At 33.7% G+C, this 12469-nt stretch overlaps 1 protein-coding gene across 4 annotated transcripts in view; it reads right to left on the bottom strand.

The window, feature by feature from the left end:
* The window catches only part of UBR3 (ubiquitin protein ligase E3 component n-recognin 3), a 104133-nt gene that overhangs the window by 32245 nt on the left and 59419 nt on the right, over positions 1 to 12469 (bottom strand). For 3 of the 4 annotated variants that reach the window (XM_085584372.1, XM_085584374.1, XM_077785038.2), the window contains 4 exons: positions 9861 to 9971; positions 8082 to 8294; positions 7156 to 7292; positions 1528 to 1613 (listed from right to left, as the gene is read on the bottom strand). In XM_085584372.1, coding sequence (XP_085440498.1) covers positions 1528 to 1613; positions 7156 to 7292; positions 8082 to 8294; positions 9861 to 9971 — 547 coding nt within the window. The remainder of the gene's footprint in view (positions 1 to 1527; positions 1614 to 7155; positions 7293 to 8081; positions 8295 to 9860; positions 9972 to 12469) is intronic. The other variant, XM_085584373.1, reaches the window with a different exon arrangement.

Below are 12469 nucleotides of genomic sequence, written 5' to 3'. Positions count from 1 at the left end.
TATGTGTAACAAAATTTGATGTGATGTCAAACATTTTATAGTGTTTTAAGATGCAATGAATGTCTTTCATTTCACTTATCTTAAAATATAAATCACACCTAAAAACTGTGATGTCCTGATTTTAAAAAACTCAGTGAGATAAAAATATGAACTTGCAAATTACTGGCCACTTTCCTGCACACCTTCTTCTAAACTAAAATGTCAAGAAATTTTATTAGCAGCAAAGCCATGTGAAAACAAAGATACACTCTCATCATGCGTAACATCATGATAAATTTTTTCACTTTCCAAAATTTTTCCATTTTAAGCTGAAATCTTCACCCTAATCTGCTCATCCATGTTCTTTCAAATGCATTCCTGTGAAATAGGTAACACATTAGTAAGAAACTAAAATTCAAGGAGAAAATGTCCATCTTACTAGGTGAGCACACAATTAAAAATACATTGTAATCTAAGTATAAATTACCTGCAGAACCCTGGCTGACTACATTTGCACACAGTGATCAAGAGATGTTCTTTTAACACATGCACTTTTCAGGTACTTTGGTCAGCTGAGAAAGGTGGGTAATGATGGAGGAGAAAGACAATGTGCAGTACAGGTTAAAAATACTTTTAAAATGAACAACATATGAATGAAATTAGTTGGGCAGTAACAGAAGACTTGTGTCCTAGAGGGCATGTGGACAGCACAGAACCTGGTAAGACTTTGTTGGTGGCTTGTCACTTCAAAGGATGTGCATAGCATCCCCCAGAAACTGTGTACCAAAAGACAGAGGTAGGCCTAAACTTTCTTTTCTCCTACAGAATCTGCTGCTATTGCTACATAAGCTTGACTTCAATAAGCTTTAGTGGCAGTAGCAGTATTCTGGCAGGCTTTCCAGTTTTTCCCGACAAAAGAAAATGTCCACTTGTAACTGTTTGTATTCCAGTAAAAGATTAAAATATTTTCTTTTAAGAAAAAAAACACTTCTGGCAGCAAGAAGTTGCTTTATTTGGCAATTATTAAAGATTTCAGAACAACAAAATTGGAAAATTTCTGTGAAAGAAAATTTGCAAACCTTTGTGGAAGAACTAGGCAAAACAAAGACATAGGATTTTGTAGCTGCAGATTTCTAAGTATGACACCAAGTCATGAGCTTTATTAGCATTCAGAAAACAAACTTCTTTCCTATTGCTAGCAACAACCAGGGTGAAACAAAGCTTTCCTGCTTCACCCTTAAAATACTTCTAGTGTTACTCACAAAAATGCAATCTTATTAAAAAATCTTACAGGCACAGTCTGACAATTGATTTCTAAATCCTTGTACTTGCAAGACCTGAACAGCTCTAAGGAAGAATTTGTGCAAATTAGTTTTCAGATTTCTCTAACAGAAACAAAAAATGGTACCAAAGACCCCTTATGTCAGAAAAAACCAAATAGGTTTTAAAAGGAAAAAGTTAATGTAATTTAGAAAATAACAGAAAGAACCAGACATCTTTATTCAATATTCTGATAATTTATACTGCATTTAATAACATGGAACTTACTTAAACATGATCTTTTCCCAGCTGTGCTTGCACCTCCTGAACACAAATTTCCTCCTCGGTGGACCAGCTCAAGTTCCAAATTTGTTCTGTAAGAAAAACAACAGTATTGAATGGAACAACATTATTCAAGCTTCTACAGACACAAATGAATCATGACAAACTCCCAGCATATACTAAATAAAATAATAATGTGAACTAATCTTTAGTGTAAAATACTGCCAAAATACAGCTCAGAACAAAACAAACTTTATTAAGATATTGTTATATAAGATTTTAAGTACTATATTAACACAGTACTATATTGAGTTGTGAGAGAAGAATTAAAAATTGTCAATTCTGTGGCTTTCTTCTGTATGCACACACAGCATAATAAGGGAATTTATGTGCAAATCTGGAAAGACAATATACAGATTGGCTAACTTTCAGTCAATCACCTACATCTAAAAACTGTTTTCTCCATTGGCAGAGCTTTTGTTTCACTTCAGACAATCAGAGAGTACAATGGATATGGCATCAACTAAATATGAATATAGTCTAAATTATAATTAAAGTACTGCCCTTTATAGATAAGTTAGTTAATAAGAGCCTTGGAGGTTAATTCTGAATGAAAAGCTATTCTCTGCAGCTCATTAGTATGAACCAGTAGTTGTGTCACTGAATCTCTGCATGCCACACAGATGCTTTCTTTCTTAGTATTACTGTAATCTGATACTTAGGCACCAATTGTTTAGGCCAAATTTGATAATTTTGTTTAATTTTGGAATTGGATGTTTAACTGCTGCATTACCTTTTACTTTCAAGATGTGGAGCAAACAATTTATGTTATATTCTCTGAGAGTCTGTTTTAGTAAGTCAACATACATTTAAAAAATTAGAATAAAGGAATATAATTCTATTATTCTGAAGTGTTGTTTTGCTAATTCAATCCAAACTGCAAATCTCATTCTGAACATATTTTGTCCTTTAATGAAAAATGAAACAATTTAAGGTCTGATATAATGTAGCTGAATCCATATTAAAATCCATTCTAGAATTTTAGGCACATAGCATATCCAAGCTAAGAACATCCCCCTCCCCACATTTAAGAAGAAACTAGATGACTTTTATTCAAAACAAATTATTTTCAAGAATTGTTAGCTTCATCAACTTGAAAGAATAATACATTTTGATATGCAGTGTTTGTTAAGATATTTGCCTATGTTTTTAAAATAGCAACATTTCTGAATATTCCTATCCCTAAGTTTGCAGCTTATGCCATCCATTTCTGAAGGAATGCTTTAATCCTCTCTACTCAGAAAAGGCAATTTAACATTGATAATGTGCCTGCTCAGAGCTCCATCTGGTTGCTGCTGATAAGGGCATCTGTGTGACAGGGGAATTTTCCACTCTTCAGGCGATTTGCAGTGCTCACTGAACTTCTAAAAATCTACCAGAAAGGAAGCAGGGACAGGGATTTCATATTAGTGGACAGAATAGCAACTGTAGATCAGCATGTGCTAGTTCATCATGGGAATATGAAGGAAATCAGTACGTTTTATTTCCACGAACATTCTGATAACTAATTTGTAGAACAAAATCAATGACAGTCTTCCATTAAAACTAAGATAATTAAGATTTAAATCAAAAAGACTACCTGAATATTTAAGAATAATTTTCTAGATCTACAATTTTAAATTTCCCTTTCACCAAGGCGTATGTGCCATTTCACAAAAAAAACCTCAGAGACAATTCTGAAAAATACCTCTTGCTGGTAAATATGAGATGTCATATAGTACTTTTTACTATAAGGAATGTAAGGAAAGTTATTTCTGTAATCATATACTCTGTTCACATATCCAATACTACCTTTTTCATTGTCCCCAGCTCCTCAAAGGCAGCACCTTATAGCTCAATTTTCTTGGAAATGTATTAACCTTTTCCTTCAATATGTCTCTTTGAAAACATATCTGTAACTTGGCATAAAAATGCAGAGTAGAGAAAGCATCTGCTGTAAAAATGATCATTTATCCTTCAGAAAATATCCTACATCACGTACAGACCTCAATCATTTTTGAAGGAGACCAGTGTATCCCCTCCCTAATTTGAGCTCCCTTCTGCCTTGAGGAGCTGTGTACCCTCTGCCCTTTACTGAAGAAGACCAATGAAGAAAAACTGAGGGCATCTGATAGAAGCATGGAACACAGAGTGGTCTCTGAAAGAATTCTTTGCTATCTCAGAATCCTCAACATAAAGGAAAGAGAATGAGAAAGAAAATCTATAGGAGTGTCTTCTTTTCCTATCTAGAAATCTCAGTGCCATTCACTGGAGGAAAACATTTTGTAGAACACTGCCTTTATCCTCCTCACTCACAGAAAAAATCCTGAGGAAATGGATTTTGCTCAGCTGTCCTGACTGTTGATTAAAACCAGACCTCCTTCATGCCTTCTTCAGGGCTTTTGTTAAAGGAACGTATTGGGTGGGAAGGGTGATTTCATATTTCTGAGAATTCAAACCAGGACAGAGTAGAGGGAAGTAAAAACGCAATGTCCCTTCCAGAGAGGGAATATATTTGGATGGACTTGCTCTTCCTATTGGGACAGAAGAAGCATATCGAGCACTATCATTTTTCTCACTTCAATTTACAAACACAACACATACAAGGAAAAACTCCAGATACTGAGACACAGACTCAGAAGGAAAGAACACATGGCTATTACATTAGTCTATACATAGCTGACAGAAAAACCAAAAGGTTTGTTTGCACAGCCAACAAAAGCATGAAACCTACTGCTGGGCAATGCATAAACAGTCCTCCAAGATATCACTACAAATGACAGTCTTCAATGCTTTGAATGGGGAACTATTAAAGCTAGGCACACCTACACTCATCTCATAAATGTCAGCAAAGACAAGGAGGAATGCATGAAAAGTGTACAAATTTAACAAGATATGACTCTTGGAAAAGCTGGAGATAGCCAAAGAACTGCTGTTGCAGCTGTGCATGCAAATCAGGATGCCAAGACCCAGAATGCCTCTTTTGCTAGGAAAACAGACAGCAGCTACAAGCAAGGTGGTAGAGATTTCTTTTGTATTTTTTTTTTTAATATACCAGCAACATATACCTGGGTAAACCAAAATGAAGAAAAGTAAGTTCCTTTTATCCTGAAGGAGAAAGAATAACCTGCAGCAACTGGTTCAATATTGTTTCACATTCCCATTCCAGCATGCAGTAACCCACTGCAAAGCTGGCATTCAGCTGTAAACCAGAATCTTTTAGTACAGGAGATGATGTCATTTTCTGATTAAAAATGGAACATGACTTATAAGATGATTAAGAGCGTTTAATTCACATTGTGATATACAGTGTTTGTTAAGATATTTTCCTATGTTTTTAAAACAGCAACATTTCTGAATATTCCTATCCCTAAGTTTGCAGATATTAATAAAAATCTCATTGTATTCAAATGCTCATCTAAACAAGAGTTAAATACAAGGAAAAACTGTGAAACAGTTGTAGATGGTCTGACCAAAAACAATTAAATGCATCAGAACACCTACAACTAGAAATGCTCAAAGGTTACTGGTTGGCAAGAAATACAAAGGTATCATTATCTCAAGAAAAACTCTGGATGGAAACAAGGAAGAAAGAGGTCGAATGACAGGAATAATTTACAGAAAGTAAAATTAATTCAGTATGTAATTTTAATTGTGGATAGTCTGTTGTTTGATTATTTGAAATTAAACACATAATAAAATCATACAAAGCAAACTCTTCCAGTTTGGAAGATGATGTACAGATTTATTTCCATAAATACAAACTGTAAAGTTGTATTAAAATGTCTATTTAAAAGTTTAAAGTTTTTTAACCCTATAGTTCTTATGCAATTATCAAGTAGTAGAAGGATGTAAATCTGGATTTCTGCACTGAAAAGCAAGAAAAGTTAACCACCTTGAAGCTGATCTAACAGATTCCCTCATATGTGATTTTATGAATTATAGTACCAAGACAGAAGGCTGGATCCAACACCTGAAATTCCTCAAACATGGATAAATGGAAAATCTGTGACACAAGTCTAACCCTAACAGGAAGAGGTCACAAAGAGTACAAATGACATATCCTAATCTTAGTGGTCAACCATGATTTCTCTCCCCAGCAGGGCAAGCAGCAATGAAATGTTGTTCTGGTTTGAGGTATTTTTAACTCTTTGAGTGAAAACAAATCTTGAGCTCTGTGTGTATATATAAGAGTAATACACAGATACATTGCAAATATGTTTAGCTAGCATTTTAGAAGTTATATAACATTGCACCCAGAAATGTATTTTAACACCATTTTTGTATCTTAAATGGCGTGTCAAGTTATGGTTATAAGTAATCATACTTTGACACATGAAATACTAGCTTTGAGTCCTTTGTATTTTTGGAAGGGTATTTAATTGTATTGATCTAACATGTAATTGCTAAAAATCCCAAGGTTACTTGTCCTTGTCTAGAATATAGCACTTAAAAATACAGAATAATCCTTTAACTTGCTATGTATAGAATTTCACAGCTCTTCTGTATCAGTCAAAATACTCTGAAAGAATACAGATAGTACTTCTTTTAATAGAATAATACAATAACGTGAGTTGGAGGAGAATTCTAGAGATATTAGATGGTCTAACCTCCTGCGAAAAGTGGAACCTTGGTGAGTCCTGCTGAGTGGAACCTCAGAGTCCTGCTGAACCAAGCCTTAAATATTTCCACTGCTTATATACTAAAGACACTCAGCAATGAGAATTTATGAAACTGCAATAAAAAAATGCTACTTAATGGCATTGATTCTATGCTTGCAGTTTCTCTGCAGTCAGCACCTTCCCTGCAGGCCTTACTAAGTTAGAGTTTAGAAAATTATTTGCTTAGTGAGTATATTAAGTTCTTATGGGCAAACTTGGTATAACAGTAACTCTGAATAGATTAACCATTCAGACTACCTTAACATTAATGGTGCAGAAAGAGGGGCTGATTTTCTTGGAAAGTGATGTGACACCGACAGCTCTAAAATTACAATCAAACATCACCAAAAATACTGCTGGTTTCAACAGTTTTTTAGAAGTCTAAACACTATATGAAGAGAAGTTCCTGGTTGCTGATGTAATAAAAAAGCTCCTTCTTGTGATCATCTTTTAAGTAAATAAAACTAATGTGTGGCAGAGAGATAAAAAACATCTTGTGATTTATAAAAACTAGCAATATGGCAGTGATGCAGAAAAAAATCTCATTCTGTAGAAGACAGATAAAGTAGATTTGACAATTTGGGAAAAAAAAGCAAAACAAGAAATGCAATGTAAAATTTTGATTTATGGGAAGCAAAACCTTGAATTAAGGAGAAAACTAAATAAGCATACAACAACGTTGTCTGGGTTTTGTACCACTTCTACACATAGCAAAAATGAACTGAGAGGTACATGTTTTCATCTTGCATAATGCCTGTAATATGAAAATCAGAAAATGTAACCTTGATGTACTGAGTATGCAAAAAGTCAATTTGGGGGATGATTAAATATTTTTAAATGTTTTTTTTTTTTTTTAGTAAGAAAGCTGCCTAGTGACTAATACCATTAGTGAGAAATACAAAAGAAAAAAATATAAAAAGAAAAACATACCCACCTGGCTACAGAATACATAAACAGGAAATCATTGTCAGGTGATCCAGGAGTTTTACTATAATCTGTATACTTCTTCTGTGTGGTACTTTTTATATCTTTCATTACAGATTCCATTTCTTTACTGAGGTTGGTTTCAGACTATGAACAAAGACACAAAAGAAGACTAGTTAATTTTACCTGAAGAAATGTAGTAGCCGATTGTAAAGTGCAGCACTTCGATATTTGTAAAATACATTTGCAGGTTATGGAAAAATATGTATTAAAAGTCAGTATTCTGTCTCTCAGAAATGTCAAGATATTTTGGAAAGTTAATCTGATTTGTTCTGAATATAAAAATGTAACTGGTTTGCCCATCTCCTAAATTTAAGAATCTCAGTACTTGTCCTATTTTGAAGTATATTTGCACTGCACAGGTACACAAAAACACAAAGCATCTCCATCGAGACTTGAAGGTAACAAAATTTAATATATTCTGTAATTCAGAGGACCTCATGAAGCTTATTAACACAAGAACATCTGCAAATGACTCTTTCTGTAAAATGAATAGTCCATACCTTAAAAAGTTCTTAAGAGATATTGTTTAAATAGCTTCCAGTTACAAGACTATTGCTGTTTTTCATTGCATGGAAATTATATTTCATATTACATTACTTCATTCTATGTAAATTACTATGGAGAAAACTGAAAATGTACTCAATAAAAAAAATTATATTAATCACATTTTGTCACAGCTTTCAACTGTTTATTTTTAGTAGGTAACGCAGTAAATACTCTAAGTTTCTTGATAAGAAAACAATAGTATGTTGCTTTCAATATCAGAAGAAAATGAACTTTCCGAGGTTGCCAGGATTCTAAGAGATCACAAAATGCAAGATAATGTAAAAACTGAAAGGTAGAGGCAAATTAACAAGGATCTTTCTGCCTTACACTGATGCTTACTGGGAAAGTTCCCAGCTGTTCTTGAAGGTCTTCCACCTCTTGCACAAGGTCTTGCATACACTTGTTACTGTGACTTGGCCAAACGCTTCTTTCCATGTTGTTCCCAGGATAACAAGGAAGAACGCTGTTGGCAAACTGCCTACACAGGGGACAGGTAAATTCTCCTTTATCCACTGAAAAACCCTGGAGGACTTGGTCATTCTAAAAGAAAATAAGGAAGATGGAGCTGAAATTTGTGAATGATTATTGGTTTTTTAGCATGATATTTCACATGTATAGCTGAAAAAATGAAGTCAAAAACCTAAAACTGTAAAGAAAGAATAATTAGAATAGTTATCTATTATACAGACAAAGCTCTTAGCTACTAGAGACTGTCTTACAATCCTCCAACTCAATTAATTTTCCCGATTTTTAAACACTCTCCATTGTCAACAATATCCCCATAATAACATAGAAAGATTTCAATGGAGTATTTCCAACATTTCATGTGTGTTGTCTCTTTCTGACAATTCCCATAAACTGTGAGACTCCAAGTACAGGCTGAAAAAAACCTAAACAAGTAGTCACTGGTAGGCAGTGTGAGAAGACCTCTGATTATTTCTTGTATCACATGAAGGATGAAAGAATGGGCACAGAAGTACACATTTGGAAAGTGAGAACGTGCCCTCAGTACTCCTGTTAACTGGCAAGAAACCTTGCTTCAGCTTCATTAATTGCCTCCATAGTTTCCTATGTTGATATCTAACTGTATTATGCAAAAATAAATGTTTTATCCAGATGAACACAGGTCTACATAAATTATTTCAGACCTAAAATGGTAGTAAATAGTCAAAATTATTATGCACTCATCTACGTACTAGTGAAACATACTAGGATCAGAAGTTCACTTAAATAATCTAGAATCTTCAAGAATACAATTACATAGAGTAACAGTTTGTTTCAAGTTTAATAGAGACTTCACCTGAAAAATTACTTCAGAATTTATGATGCAAAAAATCACTGTTCCAAAATTCTATAAAGTAAGACTCTACCATCAAAGTCTAGATTTTGCTGATATATATATATATATATATGTGTGTGTGTGTGTGTGTGTGTGTGTGTGTGTGTGATTTTTGTGTTATTTATTTATCTTGATGACATAATTATTGCTGCAAGAAAATTTAAATTAATATGGAAAAGAATTCATCATGGGATCCAAGAAAGGTTGCACACCTTCTAGCATCTTTAGAGGTTAAATTTCACACAGTAGGAACAATGCTGATACTGAAAATACAAGGAACTGCTCACAGTTTTTTCTCAAAATGAAAAGAAAAAAATTACAAAAAAAAAATCATAAACCAGAAAAACACACTAACAAAAACCACAAATACCCTCCTCCACCAACCATTTACCCTCCCCCAAACAAACAAAACCACACCAAAGACCCACCCAACCCAAAACCTGAAGAAATATCTTGCAAAGTAAACTTGAACAAAAGTGCTGGTTCATATGAAACAAGAAGTCATCACTTAGTCTTTATTTTTTTGTGCTGGTTAATTTTGCACAAGATTTTTTCTGATATATCAGAATAACAGAAAATTAAGTACTTTTGTTAATAATGTCAAGACGCAATAAGATTCAGTTATTAAGTTCTCGAAACATAATGAAACTATTCTGTACAGTCATACAAAACATTGGATTGATCTGATTTGAACAGCATAAATCCCATTGATTTCAGTAAAAGCAGTTCAGATCAAATAAATAACTATGATCTTCAGTTTTACTTACCCGTAAGGATTCCATGTAAGATTTGTGACAATCTATGTGTAAAGTGTGACCACAAGTTTGTACATAAACACCTCCTTCCCAGCCTATTGACACTGCTTGTAGGCAGGAACTCTAAATCAAAGCAACAACAGTCAGGAAAACCACCAACGATTATGTACAAAGCTATAAAGTATTTACTGAAACTTCAAGATTTACATGATAGACAGATTTCTATTTGCATGCTACCTAATTAAAGATATCCTGAGGAAATAAAGAAAAAAAATTTATAGAAAGTGCTTATTTATGCTGACTGACATGGCAACTATTATGCTATTCTTTCCAATAGTTCATCTGCAGTTCTTGCCACTTAAGGTAACTTCTTTAAGGAATCTCTTGTATTACTGCATGAAGGTGGGTCTAACTCCAGCACCTTTCCAATAGCAGAAGTTAGCCCATTTACAAGGGCAATATACTGTTGCAACACATTTCATTCAGTTTTGTAGATAACCAAAATAACAATACCATAGTTATATAATTAAACCACAATCTGTTATTAAAATTCAGTGTAAACACTTAGAGGTTTTAATGAGTTACTGAACAGCATTATATATTACTCATCAAAATTAGAAAAGAGAACAAATACTTGTTTAGGGAACTTAGTTCCTTAAAGTATAGTAAGTTAGTTTTTAAAACATAGGCCTTATTGGAAGACTGCACTTACAGCCCACAAGTCCAAAAAAAGTTACCCCGCTGGTATTTTTTCCTAGAAAATAATGAACTGAAGAAACAATCACCTCTGGCAAATTTATAAAGAATTCTAGGAAATTATCTCGCAGAATATCAAGCTATAGTCAGTCTAAGTATTAAATTTCCATTTCTCAAAAATTTCATACACAGACTGAAATGTACATTCTGGTTATACATTTAAAGAACAGAAAAAGATTTATGGCTACCATAATTGGAAAATAATTTTTAGTGTGGACTGACCCTAAAACAGTCTCAATGTATGATGCAAAATCAGACTACCATGAATAACTCTTGACACTTATATTTTCTAAGGGTGTCCTAGTTTCTTTTTTTTTTTTCCCGCATATGAGCAGGAAATCAAAAGAAAATTACAAATTTTAGCTATGGGACATGCTCCGGTTTACCATGCCTCAACCTGTCATTCATAAAGTGCTGTAAACCTCTCAGGCCATAAAATAAGAAAGACTTTCTCCTGCTGGTTGCTACATGATTTAGTAGATTGCAGTATTAATAAGGTTGTATGATATACTTGGCTAAGCCCCATAGGACCAATATTTCATTCAGAAAAAACATTTATTTACTGCATATATCTAATGAAGCTACTGAGTAGCAATTGCAAAAAGAAAAAGCAAAACAAAAGCTAGTTCAACTGATATTTGAATCAGGACTGGAATATTTGAAAGTAGGATGCCTTTGCTCATTGCATTACAGTGCATGTTACAAACAGACTAATCTGTTTGTAGTGTGCCTGCACAGAAAGGGAAATATAGGCTTTAGTAAGATCAAGGTTTTAGTAACATTTTGCTTGGAACTCCTTCCACTTGTAGTATGCAAACATGTAAAAATAAAGCTCCACTTCAGAGCTTTTTATCACTTCAATAGGAAAAAATACTAATTAACATCTGATACAATAAACCAGTATCATCAATGTCAAAAGAAAAGCTTGTCCACAAAGCTTTCTCAGCTAAAAAACAGTTTGTTAAAAAATAATTTTTTGCTTAGATCTTTCAGAGTTTCACTTCCTAGCAAAGAAATGCATGATATTTTCCTTAGAATAAGATGCTTTCTGAAAAGATTGACCAATTTTTAGGACTGTGTCAAAACAATTATGAATTTTACTCTACATTAAATTACATAAGCAAGCTTGGCTGCATTTGGCAAATTTTAATTATCTGTGGATGTCATTCTGAAAAAGCTAGCAACTGTGTTAGAATAAAGATTGCCTGGTTTTCCACTTTAAAGACAATCTTTAAGCTTCTGAAGGCTAATTATTTAGTTAGATACACAGAAAAGCTGGCATCTCACCTAGGACTAGTCTATAGAAGCTAAAGTAGGATCACAGGCTCCATATTTTTCTCTACAAAAATGATTTCTCAGAATAGTTGTGTATTATCTTATATAGCTCTTTTAGGCACTAGCAAGGGAAAGTCATAGGCAGCCCTTCCACAAGCAACAAGAATTGGTTCTCAAAATTAAATGTGAAAAGCTGTAAATTGGCTTAGTGAAGTAATATAAAGCTGTTTGGAACAGCTAACAGAACTGAAAAGCACACATTTGCTATCAATTAACGTAAAATTGAAATTCAGATGTTGTGCAGAGTTGAGGATTCAGTAGAAAAGGATGCATTTTATTGGTTTCTCCTTCCCATCCACTCATACTCCCCTTCTCTAGATTAAAACAGCTCTTTCCACTTCCTTTGTGCTTCCAAAATACTTTTACTTGATTAAGAGCAATTCCTTGACTGATTTTCTGAATGGCTACAAGAGAACTGGTATTTGCTTAGACAGTGAACCCAAATTTCAATTGTATGGTCACATTGGATTGTGAAATACCTTCTTCTAGAGAGTTTCCGTGTGGATGTTTAACAACTGTGTAGCCTGTAG

This window comes from Lonchura striata, chromosome 7 (assembly GCF_050655825.1).
Source record: "Lonchura striata isolate lonStrDom1 chromosome 7, ASM5065582v1, whole genome shotgun sequence".
Taxonomy (NCBI): domain Eukaryota; kingdom Metazoa; phylum Chordata; class Aves; order Passeriformes; family Estrildidae; genus Lonchura; species Lonchura striata.
The sequence above is the reverse complement of the archived record's forward strand: the minus strand, read 5'-3'. Positions and strand labels throughout refer to the sequence as shown.